The following is an 18,010-nucleotide window of genomic DNA, read 5'->3' on the forward strand; positions in this document are numbered from 1 at the left end:
AAAAAGCTCAGTAATACTATACCAGCACTCAGGACTGCAGACGAGCATGCAAGCACAAGACCAGTCCAAGTGCAAGATGCCGGTTATTGCTGTGCAGTTTATATTCATTCCCACCTAGTACAAGAACTTGAAGAGCCTACTTGCATTGGTGTTGCAGATTTTAACCATCATTCAAAGAGGAGAATACTGCATAGTATGAAATAAGAAAATGAGCTGATGTACAGGGTTGAAAACAGTTTTCAATGCAGTGAAAAGTTTGTTATCATAGAAATGCTATGCTAGTTACAGGTGTAAAAACCCAAGCATCTCAGCTTAATGAGCAGCTGTTTGAATAACAAATAAATTGAGTCTATTTCTGAAAATGTATTCAAAGACCTGTACCTCAAACGTAGTATATGGTTAAACCTGTCAAAGTTATTGATTGCTCCTTGTAGCGTTGTCTGCCAGCACCTTGATATTTATGGACGTGTCAGTATTTCTGTTGTAAATCTTCCCTGGGATTTATAACTTTGTTGTGAGAAGTGGCTCTGGGCTAATACGTAGAATTAGGAGGTCTTAGCCTGAGAAGGAAAAATATTTTAACTTTCCAAAATAATTAGTTCATCTGGTTTTCCTTTTTGCTGGTAAGCATATTTTCAAATGATATCTAGTAGCTCTAAAAGTGGTTTGGCATTTTACCTAAAATGTTGAAAAAAAAATTTTTTTTTCAAACCTTTCCTGATGTGTAGCAAATAATCTGTCATAAAATAATAATTTTTTTTATACACAAGTGACTTTCTTTTTTAACTGCCTAAGTATGAAGATCTGCCTCAGTCAGGTAAATGAAGCAGTGTTTTACACTGGTTAACTCCAAGCTAATGCGGGGTCTGTTCAGGGCATTACATAATTTATAGTGTGTAAATCTGTGTTAGTGCTTTAAAAATAATTTCATTACTTCTTGTCATGCAAATACACAAATATTTCTGTAAGATGTGGTTGGTAATGCAGTTATGTATTGGGAAATAAATTTACGTGACTACGGCTTTAGATAATTTTAAATTTCACGTGGCATCTGAAAGCCATTCAGTGTGCTGGATTTACTTTATAGTAGTTAGCAGCTTCTGAACTGAAAAACCCAAGATGAGTGAGGAAGAGTAACTTGAAATGAAGCCTGTCTTGCTCTCATCACTAGCTGGCAACAGGCCTATCCAAGCTCTGTGTTATGTACAGTGTGTGGGCATAACTGCATCCTCTGGGGACAGCTTGGCCACATCTTCAACAGTGATCAGTGTAGTAAGACTCTGTTTAAGAAATTATTTTTTGCCTGAGTGGAAAAGAATTGAGGGAGGTCCTAAACAGCAGAGGCCTTTAGCTTTCGTCGTGCAAAATGTCATTTGCATTCAGGCTTTCTACACTACTGTGTGTTAATTTGCAGCAATGCAATGCCTTTTTAATGCATATAGACACTTCCTCTGGTGCTCAGTTTTTCTTTCATCATGGGTCTGTCACCAAGCCCAGGGAAGTCAGTCAGCTGCTTATTTGTACTTAAGCTGTATCAGAAACAGGGCCTCAAAAAAAAAAAAATTTTTTTTTCATCTGTATGATCCAGATGCAATGGCAAGAAAAAAAACCAGATGACATTTTGGTCAAAGCTTTATGTTTATGGGCATCAAGAAAGGACTTGGAAGCACCAAAGATTGTGTTTTGTTAGATTTGCTCTTATCAAAAGGATGATTCTTGTTCAAAATTTTGAACAAAAGTGGAAGAACAAAGAAGTAAAGGTTTCATTATGGTCTCTTTTGTTTAAAGGGCAGTTCTGGCACAGACGCTGCTGAGAATTTGGGCACTGACTGTAATTTTTTTTTTTTTTTTTCTTACTCGCAGGTTACTGTAGGTGGAGAGGAGTGGCACTACATTGCTACCCAAGGGCCTCTGCCACACACGTGCCATGACTTCTGGCAGATGGTGTGGGAACAGGGGGTGAATGTTATAGCCATGGTCACAGCTGAAGAGGTAAGTAAAATCACAGAATACAGTTCTTTCTGATGTGAGCAAATCTCCTGTTATCATCACTTCCCACTCCAGTAACCTGTTTTTTCTATCAACAACCCTTTTTCCTCTTACTCTGTTTGAACATATGCCTGTACTACTATAATACTATACTTTGTAACTTTCTGATACTTAGTTTGGCAAGTACTAAAGCGAAACAAGCAGAACCTCTCCTTCCCCCTGCTTCACTTCAGTTTGGCCAAACCAAACAAAGATGTTTCCATTGGAATGTGAGAGCGCTGAACTGCTCCTGGTTAAAATGACACAGACTTCCAACCCGTCCAAGGCCAGTTCTGCATACCGTCACTCTTATCAGCTGAAAAGAGACCAGAAGCTGTTGTTTCTGTAGAAGTGTCCATGTTAAAAAAAAAAAAAAAAAAGGAAAAAAAAAAATCTTTTTCTTCTTATGCCAAGCAAAACAATTATTTCTATTGTAATCCAAGAACTATGCTATGTTATAAAAACTGGCACACGTTGCTAACTAACACTGCATTCAGCTTTATGCCTGGTTGCTTCTAGCAAACACAGGCAGTGCCATAGCACATCAAGTCACTGTCCAGTTCCCAAGGCTGATCAACAACAGATACTTAGAAGCTGCTGAAGAGAATCTCCTTCCATTTAAAGGAGAGGATTCCCCAGGAGGAGAATATTTACCGAGGTGTTGTAGGCAGTAGCTGGCTTTCGCCATGAGACAAGAGTTAGTTATTCAAACGTTTTTACACTTAGAAATATTATATTGCTGAGAGTTTTAAGTTTTAATGAATATTTTCTTTACTTTGTCGCATGCTCCTTGCTCTTCCAGTAATTTGAAATAAGAATATTTGGCTTCTCTGCAGAGTTTCATGCCCTCTGTTTGTAGACAATTATAATTTTGCAGGAACTAATGGCTTGCTTGTTTGTTTGTTTATTAAGGAGGGAGGAAGAAGTAAGAGTCATCGTTATTGGCCTAAACTGGGCTCTAAGCACAGCTCAGCCACTTATGGGAAGTTCAAGGTGACAACTAAGTTCCGCACAGACTCTGGCTGCTATGCGACTACTGGTCTGAAGGTCAAGCATCTTCTCTCTGGACAAGAGAGGACAGTGTGGCATTTGCAGTATACTGACTGGCCAGACCATGGGTGTCCAGAAGAAGTCCAAGGCTTTTTATGTAAGATTTCTTTAACTTGCATGATAAAATACATCAAGGAAACGGTTGCTTACACTGGATTCAGATCACTGCACCTAGTCGCAGCTGGGATTGATATTAAATGGTTATTGCTGTGGCGTACAAAGGCCTCAACTAAGTTGTACTTTGCTGCCATTTGGAGAAAAAAGTGGGATTCAAGAGGTGGGAGCTAAGGTGATTGAGGATTTTGGTCCTGAAAGACCTGACATGACAGGAGAAAAAAAATCAGAGGCAGCAGCAGTGCTAAAGACTCGGGAAATTTTAAATAATAGGATACCTCTGCTGGCTGATCTGTCAGTATAAGTTATTGCCACTTCCCAGCTACCTAATGAGTGTAGGAGATACTAGGCTGCACACAACTGTGATTAGAGAGGTCTGGGTGAGAGAAGTTCCGATGTTAGTGAAATATGACACAACTCCTCCAGTTTCATAGGAGGCCCTTATTGCTGAGAGCCAGCATTTAGTAGTCCAGAGGCATTGGACTTGTTGTAAAAGAGCAGAGGGCTCCATCACATATGCAGTAAGTCTGAACTCACTGCCACTCTTCTAACCACATGTACCCAGGCAATGCGAAGGGCCTTCCCAATTAAATATGGTCCTGGTTCACGCATTTCTGAAAATACAGCCATTATATTAATCTGTAATGAGTTAATAATGCTTCCTACTTCTTACAAAGTAATAAACACTACTATATTAAGTAATAGGAATTCGGCCATTATTTAACTAAAGCCACATCTCTGGCACTACAGTAGAGTGTGATGCAGAGACCTTTAAGTTATCACTGAAGGAGTTTGTACATGGTGTACTGGTGTGTTGGAGATGCCTGCCCTCTTAGTTCCTGAAAGCTTTGCAGCTGCAGCAGTGTAGCTCTGTTGCAGCTAAGTCCTCTCTCAGCACGGTCCATTAGTTGCACTCCAGTTTTGACACAGCTACGGCCCTTTAGTGATCCACTCTCCTTTGCATGGTATAAGCTTGATGTAAATAACATGTCCTTCTTTTCCCAGTTCTGTCACCAGGGCAGAAAATAAAAATGACATTTCAGCTTTGGCAAAGGAGTGCCGTGGGGTCTGTCTTTAAGGCGAAGCTATTGCCCAATTCCTAGTTTGTTTCATACTTTGTTTCTCCTACCAGCCCCTGTGGCTGTGGTTGGGCACGGCAGTAACTGGAACACGATTGTCCCCACTTCCTCTGCCCCATTGCTTGCCACCACATACAGTCCCATTTCACTCTGTGTGTGAAAATGCAGCTTTTCTGATGTTGGTAGGCTTCAGCCACAGCCTGCCTGTGTCGAAAGGACTGCTCAGGCTGCAGTGCCATGACAGCAAGAGTCAGGGCAGGAGAGTTCGGCTCAGATCTCAATTCCCACTCTGACTGATGGGAAGCTAAGTAAGAGTTACGCATCCAGATATATCTTTCTGGGTGAAGCCCGTCATCTTTGTCGTGCATCTAGACTATGCTGGAACGATGTTTAGAGGTCAGTGTCGGAGTTGTAGTTTATGGTGTATTTATCTAACCAGGTGAGCTTCCAGTATGTAAAGGTTCTCTGTGCAGTTTGACAGTAGAATGCATTGAACACTAGGACAGCCACACAAGAGAAGTGTTTTTGAGTCATGCACTTTCTAGAAATGGCTTCAGGGAAAACAAAGACAGTGAGCTCCCAGAAGAGCTCGTAGCTGTTGAGAAACAAACCCTGAGCAGAGAGGTGGGTGAGATTCTGTCTCACTCTAGAAGGGAGAAGGGAGGGAGGGGGAAACAGGGCAGATGGATGCTCACTTCCAATCTGATATTGGCTTTGACAGGCAGTAGTTTCAATGGGACTTAGCTGTTGTTTTGATCCCAGCCTGTTAATAGCAGGAATTGCTGTACGTAATGTCTAGAAACATCTGCTTAGGGTACCTGGAGATTTGCAGAGGGGAAACCAGAATTTAATTTTTTAAAAGAACTATTTAATTTAAAGGAGCAGACTCCCAAGTAATAATTGACACCCAGCTGGTACTTGCTGGATTCAGTGCTGTTCACTGCACCCTGGCCAAAATAATTAATATGTTGTAAAAAAACCGTAAATTATTGTCACTTTGACAAAGAATGACTTTTCCATATTCTTTTCTCCCCAGTTTTTACATTTAGACAAACAGATGTTTGCAACCTTGCCTGCATTTTATCTTGCAGCTTACTTGGAGGAGATACAGTCAGTGCGTCGCCATACCAACAGCGTGTTGGACAGCAGCAACAACTGCAACCCTCCTATTGTGGTGCACTGCAGCGCAGGGGTAGGAAGGACCGGAGTGGTTATCCTGACAGAACTGATGATTGGGTGCTTGGAGCATAACGAAGTAAGTCAGCTTCTTTCTCAAGACAAACCCTGAGCTCGTTCCTTGACTAACTAGCTACATTTCTGAGGTTAAAATTAAAAGGCATTGAAGTGCGTGCTTTCTATTACCTTTGTGAGACAAGGGCCTTAAATGCAATAGGCAGAGATTTTCCATGGTAGGTGACTTGTAGTTTTCTGTTGAGTTGATATTATGCATTTTTTATTAGTATTATTTTAATACAGTCAAAATCAGGGCTTTTTTCTCTCTTTCAACAATTTAGTCTAATTCATACCTGTATGTAATTAACAGTCTAGAGACAGCGTGTTTACAAGGACTACCTGAGAGAGGCTAGAGAATAATGTCAGCTTCCTTGCTCTTTTAACTAAAGTTTTCTACTCTCTAAATTCACTCCTTGGACTCTCTCCTCTCTCTTGTATTATCTCTAATCTGATCTGGAACGAAACTTAACCGTGTCTTAAGAAAAAGGTGTGTGTATGTTGGGGAACAGGGCTTTAGGAACTGCAGCCAACATTACAAGACTAGTAATACAGTCTGGAGTTAAGAATGAGAGCACCAGCAGAGTAACCGTGTGTAGCAACTTGCTTTTCGTCTGTGTCCTGTGTCACTGGGGAACGGTCCAGGAAGACCATCACATCTTGAATAACAATGTGCCACGCAGTTTCAACACGACAGCTATTGAAACCTGGGATTTCCATTGCCAAAGAAACCTGCTCAAAGACCAAAACCTGTTGTAGAGATAAGAATGCAGAAAGAGTGACAAATAGACATATATCATTTGCCCCTCCCATTAATCATCCACTGGATGAGTTGCTTGAAATTCTGGGAAGACTGGATGTACGCACCTGAAATGCTCACCTACTTTCTGTGTTACCGTAGAGGAGTTATAGATTGGAGCCTTTCTGTGCAAGGCACTATGCAAAGTGCAACTTTCTGGCTCATGCAAAAATGTGACTCCTAAAACCGGCAAGTACCAGTCCACTTTCCTCTTCATCACTATTTTTAAAAAAGTTGATGCAAGAAGTAATTTTTTTGTTTTCTACTCTGTTATCCCCCTCCAGCAGCTCGTCGTTCTGTAGTTACAAGATCACCTAGAGATCCTGGGCTCAGTTCAGCTGAGATGAACCTCCTCCAATTCTCATTGGACCTCACTAGAAGTGAAGCTGTCCTGTAGATCTGTGTCACAATTTACATTTTTTTCCTTTCCTTTTTACTTGGGGGTGGGGTAGGTGGGGGAGGACAGGGAAGAAGGAGCTGGCCCGAACAGAAGGGACCCACAGGTATGTGCTTTGGGAATCCTGCAACCTTCCTGTGCTGGCTGCTGTTCAGTAACTGCTCCTGTGTGGGGCAACGGCTCTGACTCTTGAGCCTGCTTGACTTCTTTCCTTACGCACTGGCATCTGGAAGTGACTGCTTCTGTTGTTCACACAGCAGCCATGAAACCTCTGCACGCCAGAGGAAATCTGGATAGTTACAAGAGCCATACCTGAATCGCTTGTGAGCATCAGCGTAGTTGTGTCTGCTTTATAGTAACCTCTGTATGCTAATGGTGTGCCAGGAACAAACACTAACAGTTGTGCAACGCGTTCTGGCCACTCAGAGTAGCTGAGTAGCAAGTGAAGATAAAGGCACTACCTCAACATCTGAGTATGGGGGTGAGCCTTGACATTCAGAAGAATTCTCATCAGCTTCACTAGGAGCTGATGGTAGTGCTCAATAAGAAGGGATTTCTCTGACGTCCCTTAATTAAAGCATTCTTTTGTCTTGATTAATGGTGAAAATCATCATTAATATTAAAGACAATTTTCCTTAAGGGCTTTGTTGCTCTAGATTGTACTGAGTTAATGTTTTTGATTTGTTAAAACCTAATTAAAAAAAAAAGATTAAAAATCTTGACAGTATGTTTTCAGTTTGTGACAGATACTGCATTCTGCACAGAGAGGGTTCCTTTTCATGCAGCAGTTTTACTGGTTTATTTTGAAGTGGGATTAATTGGTTTTTTTCTGAAATAAAATGACTTATTACTTAAAATGCTTTAGTCTTATGAATTGGTTGATTTCCTCAGAAGTGTCCTAGTAAGTAGATGCACTAACGTTAACGTTTTAGCAGTGAAGGAAAAAAGGGGAGGTAGGTTGAAAATCCTCATACAGACCATCTTGGAAAGTCTGCAGCCATGCTGGAACTAAAACCAGAACTCTCGAGTCTGAGGTTTCAGGTTTAGGTAAAAAGCCATGTTTAATCAAATTCTATACAGCTTCAGTCACTGTGGCTTCTGGGCAATTGCTGGTTGAGTCTAAAGCTGTGTATCTCATTGCAGGGATATAGTTTCAGTAACTTGCTGTATAGTAAGTAATATGTCATATCATTACATCCTTACTGCTGTAGGCACGTAGAACAAGAAAGTAATTGAGATCCTGCTCTACTAACTTCTAGTTCGGACTTGGCACTGGGACATTAACTCATGATTGCAGCTGCAGTGCGTTTTCATAGGGGAGATCTTTTAGTTTGGGAGTCAGAAATGAGTAGCATTTTTGTTTGTTCGTTTTGCAAATGCCACCTTAGGAAAGCATTACGTGTCTTTTTTTTGACATGTACGTTGTGATGAAGGCGAGTGTGAAGATTCCGCTTACCCGGAGTAAAATGCTAAGTTGACTACAAATAGCGAGGTCAAATAGGCAGGATGGGTTTTTCTTTCATTTCTGAGATAAGCCAAAGCCTAATCCATTTTGAGGAGGTGCACGGATCACTGTGTGCCCAGTAAAAATCAATGAGCTGTCAAGCACCAAACTGCTGAGAGAGGAACGTGGTGTGCAGGTCGAAGCTGGCCTGCATTTTTGTTGCAGTTGCTCAGGTGAGATCAGGTTCCGCACGACTCTGCTCAGCAAGGACCGCGTGGCTTTCGTAAGCATCTGAGTCCGTGAGGCTTTCTCTGAGTTAGCCGAGTTAACTGGAAAGAGCTTACATTTTCCTTTGCACCTGTTTGAAAATAATATGACATTACTCATCACAAATCTTTATGCTTGTTGACTCACTAGAGATGTCCTTTTATAACAGCTTGTTGGGGTATGTGGCAGAATATTTAGCCTTGTTTTCAGAAAGTGATAGCCTACGAGTTAGGGCTTGTTTACATGGAATGGAGGTTCTGAGTTTTGTATATATGGACAGAAATGGATATGCAGCGTGATTTTTATTTTAAACTTTCCAGAGAACTTCCAGCGTGCATGGAAGCGGACTCCATGCTCAGCTGCACCTCCAAGGGTTAGCAGCAATCTTAATTTGTTTCTCTGTCTGTTTGTCCAGGCATTGTGCTTGTAACATTTCTCATCTCAGCCAAAAGACTTGCTGAGTTCCTTTTTGTGTTTCTGGAATGGCAAACTGGTATTACGAAGTGCAGTTTGTGTTCCCTGATAGAGTAACTGTTCTGCTGTTTTATATCTTGAAATGCTTAAGAGCTTCCTCAAAAATAGCGTGTATCTTAGTGCTTCCATTTACTGCTGCCATAGAAAATTTGTATCCCTCATCTTGGGTCGTATTACACACTTTTTGAATTTGAGCCTGGCAGGCTGAGCTTCATGGCTCAACGACTTCTGAATAGCTCCTTGTGTACCTGTTGTAACAGATAAAACACAATAACATCATAGGTTTTTTGCTCCCTAAATGCCAGAGATACGATGGAAACACCTCATGAAACTTGCAGTGATTTCTAACGCTTTACCTCATGGGCCTCTGTTTCACACAACTCATTTGTTTTCTAATTCGGACCATTACAGGGTGCCTGTGCCCCAGTGTGCTCGATGGGGTTAGGGGTGTCCTTTCACAGTGGATCTCCTGATCCGTCCCCGCTTACTGTACTTCAGTTCCTGTTGCAGAGCATTTTCAGGGCACACCAGGGAATTTCTTTTGGATGAAACTAGGCTGGAAGATGCCTTCTTGGAGAACACCTCATGTGTCCCAGCTGCTAGTGGACGTTCAGTAGATGGCAACAGACCAATGCTGGCCTGAAGTCTGCAAAACATGTATTGTGGATACTGGGTCCTCGTTTCACTTTACAGATGTATTTCTTCTGGACCGTTATTTACTAGGATAGGCTTGGCTGTGGGAGGTCAGGTGTCAGAGTTTCTGGATCTTTGGGTGACAGGAGTTCCCTTCTTTTTTAGTGGAAGGATCAGTATATTTGCCTGCACTTTTAATTTTGTTCAAGGAACCTTTGTTCTTATGATCCTGATGCCTGCTTGCCACTTGAAAAATCTCTCAGATCCTCCCTCTATGAATAAGTTTGACCATGGATCAGAGCACAGTATGCAAGTGGCCATGGGGCCTGCTGATGCCCTCAGTGGTAGAGTCTGAACTGAGCTATATAATCTTGGCTGTTTAAGTTTTGTACTAGGCCTTCCTGATATATCCAGCCTTTAACCTGAGATAATACGATATATTGGGTTTATTTTACTGAGTTGAAAATGGGTATGTTGAAGCAGAAAAAACTCCAAAGAGAAGCAGCCCTTTATTATGCGTTCAGTTGATGATCTGCTGAGAGGTGATCGGTGGTACACAACTGGAAGACAAGTCTTTTGGTCATCTGCCCATTTATATCGGTCCAGAAATTCCCATAAGCTTTAGTGGGGAAAGCATTGGATGCGCAGTAACCTGTATATACTACTGTAATACTTCTTGAAACGGAAGTTGGTGGAAAAAAAAATGTAGTATTTCACTAGGTGGTTATAATTCATTACATTATATAACTACAATACAGTTCCCTGTGTCAGATAACTGATACTTGAGACAATGATTGTTTGATTTAATGAACCTACATCCTTATGCCTTTTTTCCCTTTGCTTTACAGAAAGTGGATGTTCCTGTGATGCTGAGACACCTGCGGGAGCAGAGAATGTTTATGATCCAGACCATAGCCCAGTACAAGTTTGTCTATCAAGTGCTCATCCAGTTCCTGCAAAACTCCAGACTTATTTAATCTTTTCAAACATCCCAGACCCAGCTTTGTGGATCTGACTGAACCTTACTGATGAACAAGGGGAACTGCCTTGACAACACTGTGTGCATATATTGCACTTTTTAAAGTTGTCTTAAAAGTAAGGAATGATTGTTCTTTACTAGAGTCTCCCGTGGATTATTTTATACAAGATATAATTTATTTTTCTTGGAATAACTTGTGAATTACTTTAATAACTTGTAAAACTTATAGCGACCTTCAAATTGAACCACATTTGACATGACTGGTCTGCATTGTAATATGTCCATGAGGAAAGCAATCCTTTATAAAGGTAGTTTACTGGCTTTTATTCTGCTACACAGCTTCTGAAATGAACAGTAATTTGGCAGTGGGCTTTTTCTCACGTAAGAACATTTTGGACCCAGATATGTGGCTTCCATCATAAAAACAAGACCTGCTAGATGTCAGCTACAGCTCTGTACAAGTGGAAGCTGAGGGAACATAGTCCTGGAGCAGGGAGACCTGAGCCTCTGCACGTGCAGCAGAGCACGTTACAGAGGGCTCAAACACAGGACGTTGTGAGGGCAGAGTGTTTTGGGTGCTAAACTGTTCAAATTCCACAAGAATTACGGTTTTAGATTAGTCCTTGAAAAAAGCAATACTGGATCTTTCAAACGAGGCCTTTGCTACTGTCTGCAATCCTTGAAGGGATTCGTAAGAGTTGAAGGAGTGCAGGGTGAAGTGCAGTGACCCAGAGCAGGCTGAAGCCAGTGAATGAGTCTTTCCAGTAACTGTGGTGGCCTGTGGGTTGAACAGCAGGGGAATTTCAACTAAATGCAGATAAAAAAACCTCAAATCAAGCACCTTCTCATGAGTTACACTGAAAGTTTTATTGCCTTGAGGCTCACCTCCTGTAGAAAAGGAATCTCATTTAAGTCAGGCATCTCCAGTTGCCTTAGTTTCACGTGTGAACTATTGTCTTCAGCACTGTAATCGTGTTTACTTTCTAGTCATTTGAACTTTGTCAAAATGATCAATACAGTCTTTCCTCCATATCTGAGATCTCCAAATAGTGACCCTTGAGAGCTTTAGCTCAGAGTCTGCCTTGATTCTTCCCCCAGCACTGTCTTGTGGTTTATGAACATACAGAGCAGTCTTCCTTTCGGTATTGGCAAACCTCACTTTGTTAGGGTGGTTTTTGTATTAAATTGCACAGATCATCTCTCTTCTCTGTCTGGTCACTTTGGATTCTCCCTCCTATTTATTATTACTATTTTATCCTGGTAACTGGTTCAGGGATTCCAGTTAGGATTAGGAGGATGTTGTATAAATACATAAAGGAAAAACAGTCCTTGCCTGAAGTTTACAAGCAGAACAGAAAAGGGAAAGAAACCTCCTCCACCGCATAACTAGGGCACAGATTCTTTCTTAACTGGCTTGCCCTAGGCCAACAATGCAATCTATGACAGATCTAAGAAAAAATCCACGTGTCCTGTAAGTATCTCAGCAGTGAGACCTGTCCTTCTCGCTCTTCCTTATCCTCTGTCCCTCAGCACTGGCTAGCTGTTTTGCACAACTTAGTGCGCATCCCTTTCTCCAAACTGTTTATTTCACTGGAGTAAATCACGTTATGAATTACCTTGCAGTGTGTGCATGGTAGCATTTACTTACAGCTACTTAGAAGTGATAATAACTGCACTTTTAAAAAACTTAAAAAGGAAAAAAAGAAAAAAAAAAAAAAAAGCTTTAGCAAGTTCTGGTGGGACTCCCACAGAGTTATTTCTGGTGTCAGAGATGGAAAGGAAAGTTCCTGCACGGAGGTTGCTGCCCTCCTCACACTGACTCCTCTTTCCCATCTCTGCACGCTGCCACCCTCCTGTGGGCAGCCGAACCCTGCTTCGACTCGGCAGTCCTGTCGGAGAGCTAGAGAATGGTTCAGGCTGGCGAGGAGCCTTGGAGGTCTCTGGTCCCAGCCCTGCTCACCCCACGGCTAACTGTAAAGTTGGATAGGCTTGTCCAGGGTCGCATCCAGTTTCAGAAATCTCCAAGGGTGGAGATTTTGCAGCCTCTTGAGGCACGTGATGCAATGCAGGTACTCTGTCATGGTGAAACTACCTTTCTTGGTATCCCTTTCCCAGATAAATTTAATCTTTTAGTCCCATCATTGCTTTTCCGTTGCACCCCCACCTCCGAACCGTTGGTCAATGTACAAAGGCCTAAGCCTACAAGCACTCTCAACTTCAGCACTAAAGTGACCTCCACACCTACCTTTCCCTAAAATCAGTGGGAGCTTAAGCTAAGGCTCTCTATCAGAATGTTTCTTAAATGTATTTAGAACTGCGCTGTGTTGACTTGGTAGTCTGCAATACAGGCCTAATGAGGCAACAAGGATTCTGGTGGAGACTTCTAGCTACCAACAAATGGTGAGGAGTTATTTAGCTGTAATATCTTGACCATGTTCCTCTTAGGGATCAGTTGAGTTTTCAGTCAACTTCAGTTTTCCTCTAATTTCTTCTGCCAATGCCAACACATCTCTTGTTAAATTAGCAGCAACCATTTAAAGTCTTTTCAGCAGCATCTGCATGATAATTGCACAGAGATGCTTTATACCTGGGAAACAAGCCAAGGAATAAACCTTGAAGCAAATTGTATTAAATTAGTTATCTCGTTATAACTTTTTGAATAATTTCCTAATGATGAATTAAGTTTGAACTCAGAGCTGTCAAGTCCCATTGCTCCACTTGGATGTGAGAAGTAGAAAATCAGGAGGGAAAAGAATCTGTTCCTATGTCTTATTAGTCAGCTCTTCTTGGCCAAAATGTGTACTTCTGTTTCTACAGTGAGCACAGGAAAGGTATTGCATAAGAGAATGTAAAGAGCTGTGTTTGAAAGGAAGAAAATTAAGCAAATGTTTTTTATGCAAAGATGCATCATAGGTATCTTAGAAAAATATTAATTACAAAATGGCACCAAAAAGCCTTTCCAAATTAAGTCAGTGCCTATTAATGAGCCAAGTAAGTGGCCACATAGTAAACAGTCATTTCCAATTAACTCCTAACGCGGCTGGTATGGTAGATAGAGGCCAATGTGATTCACTTTTTCCCTTTCATTGTCAAAGAATGGTAATTTTAAACTTTTCCTTTCATCTGACTTCAATGTATTTTTTTCCTGCTAGATTTTATCTTGACTAGATCTGCTAATATCATAAGTGAATTGGGCTGGTGCATGTCTTCAGAGGTTCCTTTCCACCCCAGCTTGTAACGAAACCTCAGCATGCCGATGTTTTATGATTGAAATGTGATACAGTTTTGTAGGGGAAAACTGAACCTTCTGACTTTGAACCTGTTGTAGTTTTATCTGACCGAAATTGCTTGGGCAGTATTTCCTAACCTTTAGGGAATGACAGGAAAATGCATTTTGCATCCAATTTTATTAGTCATAGCAGGAACGAACGCATGAGACTTAAAGCAACAGTACTGTTCAGTTTCTGTCCCGCAGACTTTAACAGCAGAGCCCTTAAGTAGAAAAGGAGGACAGTTTGGAGTTGCTGTATGTTGTGTTGCATGGGTTTTTTAACATCAAAGCATGGCAGTGGGTAGGATCTAAGAGACCAGTTTCATCCATTTGGAGTAAAGTCTGGATTGAAAATCTCACAAAGACGCATCCATGGCCAATGAATGGAGCTGCACCTTAAAAAGTTTGACACAAGCAGTCTTCTCCCAAGGCGCCCACGCTGCAGTCTGGCACGTTTAGCCTACGCTCACCGACTCTTTTTAAGAGAGAACTTGGAGTGGATGAGTAAGTCTGACTTCAGAATCCATTGTGTAAGTTTTCCTTTTTGTGCACTCTTCATCTGTGTTTAACACTTTTTTTTTTTTTTCTTTAAACTCTTACCAATGATAGTATTGAGGTTGCTGGCATCAAATTTTTAGTTAAAGTTACGGTCTGAGCATTTCATGCCTAACATTGTCCGATCAGGGATGGGAGAGATGACAGCTGAGTTCTGACGCTGCTCAGTGCTGTGGGCGTCCTGTTTCCGTCCTCCACAGGCGGCACTGGAGGATGGTGGACATGAGCTGCTCAGGTCCTACTTGTTCCAGCTCCTCCACAGGCCTGCTTTGGTACCTCTTGTCCCCGATTACCCGAGGAAAGATGAAGCTTGTTCCCACACGCTTTCTCCTGTATAGGTATATAGAGACCCTAAATGCTCAGCCTTATTGGAAATACCTTTTCCCTACACTAGTTTCAGCTGGCAGGAGACACATCTGTGAGAACTTATTCAACCTACTGCTAATGCAGTCCTTTATAAGAAGTATATTGAAGGACATTTCTGTTCCATTTATTTAAATCAGTTGCCTCAGCCACAAATATTATTAAATATTTGCATGATTTCAACAGCTTTTTTTTTTTTTAAATTACTTTCTTGTAAAGAGTCAGAAAACTAAATGGCAAAACATAGGTTGGAAAGGAACGAGTCAGTCTCAGTGCTTCAACAGAGGTGGTCACTTTAAGCTAATATATTATTTTTTGATCCAATACCTGCTATGTCTGCGCAGCCCACAAGCGACTCTAAAATAAATGCTGATGGGCAATCTCGTACTTGGATATAGCACACAAACCTATGGGGAAAATTCAGCAGCTACTGACCATGCTGCATGCTCAAGAGCAGACTTCCCAACCGTCTCCTGGGAGGAGATGACGACTGAATTCGCTCTTGTCAGTCTCGCTAGCAGTTTGTCAACTGTGTGCTCAGAAAGTGGAAGCGTCAGTATGGCTGCTATCTGCTGTAGCGGCTCTTGTGCATCGCTGAGAGAGGTCAGAGTTAAACTCTGCTGCTTGTCTTTGTGGACAAGAATGCTTTACAGCAGAGAGCTAGGGTGGCACCCTCTGCATGAAATAAAGGATGCATCATGTTGGAGGAGCAAATGCCAGAACTGACCTTGAAAGGGAAGCACTGCATGAAAACATCATTTGGCCACCCCTCTACAAAAATGAATATAAATCTGCTGATGTCCAACTCACACGGAGTTTGGAGATGGGTTTTGATGCCAACAAGAGAAAGGTTGCAAGTCCAAACCCCAAAGGCAATTGTCCCCAGCTTGTTCTTAGCCTTCTAGAGAGGTTTTCTTGTAGAATCTGGTGCTATGGGAACTACAGGTGCCATCCGAGTCTTTAGAGGAGGACATTCTGTGCAGCTGTGTGCAGCCTTGGTTTGCAGGCACTGTGATTTGAGGAAGGGAACAGCTGGCTGCTTGGGCTGTTGGGCAAACCACAGAAGATAGAGGTCTTAACCATAGATAAGCTATTGTTAGGTTGTGAAACAAAACATTCAGTGCACAGGTTAAAAATAGCAGTGTTTATATAAATATTTAAAGTAAATAAATTTTGTCAGTGTTTTTAGAGTATCTTAGACTACAATTCTGTTGGTTCCTCTCAGCCATTTTTCAGCTGGCATTTCTTTGAAGTTTGGTTGCCTGTGCTTTATGTGCACCCTCACTGAGAGCTTCCCACATGCTACAACAGCAGGACTTTGCCTTTGGAGGGTGAACTGGAAGTCAGCGGTAAAATAGCAGCTTTCACTGAAGAATCCCAGCACTGTTTAACAGCAAGGGAAAGACTAATACTTCAGCTGATCCCTGAAATGAATACAGTGCTTAATAGTTTTACTCTTGCAAGCCACCTGGGTAGGGACTCAGTGTTTCGGACACTCAGCTCCAGATACTTCAGGGGCAGTGTTCCCTGATTAGGCAGGCAGGAATAAAAGAGGAGGGCTTCCCACAAACGACTTCCATGGCAGGTTGGAGGTCACACTCTGTCTTGGACAGCGGCTGGTAGCTGACACTTAAAGAAGAAATACGAATGTGTCTAGAAGAGGGTGCTCAGCGCCTCTAGCACACCTGGCAACCAGTCCTTTAGGGGCTTCCTGACGCGGAAGTTATATCCCGCTCACTGTGTTTAATAGCTACTGATGGATCCATCTTCCATGAAGCGCATTACCTTTTCTTTAGAACTCATTTATTCCTCTGGCCTTCACAATGTCCTGTGTTGGTGAGTTCCACAACTTAATTATACATTATGTCTATAAGAACTTCCTTTTTGTGTATGTTAAGTATTTTCTTGCTGCTACTCGGTCTTTAAAAGAAAACAAATCTTTAGTGCCAGCAACGCTGTTAGTAGGATGTTTATCCTGTTGAGATGATTGCTCCATATGGAAAACATGTTTTCCTCGTTAGTAAAGTACCTTTCTTTGGCTATTTTACAAAGGAAAAAAGTTTACACATGCAGATGACTGTAATATTCCCATGTTTAAGTAAGTTTTATGTCACTGGATTTTACTGTCCTGTTTTACTTCAGTATTTTGATGCTTCCTGTTTTATTTGTTCTGTAATTCTGTACATGACAGTTTAGCGCAAAACAGTGATCTGAATCTCACCACCTCATTGTATGTACACATTTTGTAGAGAAGTGAGACATCAGTTATGTGCCCTTCCTGCCCCCCACTCCCTCCTGTTAGGGCTGAATGACAGAACTATTCTATGCTGTTGAAAGCCTTTAAAAAAAATAAATCTATGCATGCTATTTTATATTATTCATATCAGTACATAAGCTTATGCTTGTCAGTTTTATCTTGTGTATAGAACTGATTACTTTTGACAGTATTTTTGCACTGTTCCTCTTCTTTCTGTTTTTATAAAGTTCTAGTCAGCATTAATTGACTGCAATAATTTTTTACCCCTTTCACTGCCTTTGTGTAAATAGTTTCTTATATGCTTTTGCAAATATGAGAATGTCTTCAGTCACTAAGGTTTTTTGGTAAGGCTGTCCTTCATATTCACAGTATACAATAAACCATTTTTTTTTCAAGGAAAACTATGCTTGTGTTCTTTCCTGTACCAGCGTAAGATTTTGTATTTGCACCTACCACGCTTGTGTTGTTAGTTTCTCATGTTAAACTGATAGGCACAGCCAGGGCCCCAGTGAGCTTTGAAGAACCTTCTGCAAACAGTAATCCAAGTTTCACAGGGGCAAGGCTCCTACTGGTGCTCATGCTAGGCTAATCCGATTCTTGAGTGTTGAAGTATAGTCTGGGCTCCAGACAGACTTTCTGAAATGAAGGTGCTATTTCCCTGGACGAGGGTTTACTCGACAAGATAAAGTCAGGATAAAATTAGTCAGCTGGTGCCCTCTTCCTAGGCTTGGCTGTAGCTAAGTGGCCTTGGCTTTCTGGAATCATAAGATCTGGTGCAGTTTTATGTACTCCAGCAACAATTGCTGGCTAGAGAGCAATGAAAGCTTTCAGCAAAATGAGCTGACAAACCCTTGTCTGTAGCAGTTTTATTTTCAGAGCAGCACTTACAAGAAAATATGAAGTTCTTAATGGTGATGTGTCCTCTCTCTCATCTTACTTTATAAGCTGTGAAAGCAGTAAGGAATGGTCATATAGTTTTACTGCACAACATATTTCAACTTTGGTGCTGGAAGTACACAGCCACACTCTCCCTCTTCTTCATTCCCCATCCTTAAAATGGGGATCTAAAT

The 18,010-nt window shown here is 41.5% G+C and overlaps 1 protein-coding gene across 1 annotated transcript in view; it reads left to right on the plus strand.

Annotated features, from left to right (window-relative positions):
• The window catches only part of PTPN14 (protein tyrosine phosphatase non-receptor type 14), a 73,824-nt gene extending 61,635 nt beyond the window's left edge, over window positions 1-12,189 (plus strand). The window contains exons 15-18 of the mRNA XM_050893233.1: window positions 1,864-1,992; window positions 2,941-3,175; window positions 5,363-5,526; window positions 10,364-12,189. Coding sequence (XP_050749190.1) covers window positions 1,864-1,992; window positions 2,941-3,175; window positions 5,363-5,526; window positions 10,364-10,492 — 657 coding nt within the window. The 3' untranslated portion in view covers window positions 10,493-12,189. The remainder of the gene's footprint in view (window positions 1-1,863; window positions 1,993-2,940; window positions 3,176-5,362; window positions 5,527-10,363) is intronic.
• The last annotated feature ends 5,821 nt before the right edge of the window (window positions 12,190-18,010 follow it).

Source organism: Gymnogyps californianus, chromosome 3, assembly GCF_018139145.2.
Source record: "Gymnogyps californianus isolate 813 chromosome 3, ASM1813914v2, whole genome shotgun sequence".
NCBI classification, from domain to species: domain Eukaryota; kingdom Metazoa; phylum Chordata; class Aves; order Accipitriformes; family Cathartidae; genus Gymnogyps; species Gymnogyps californianus.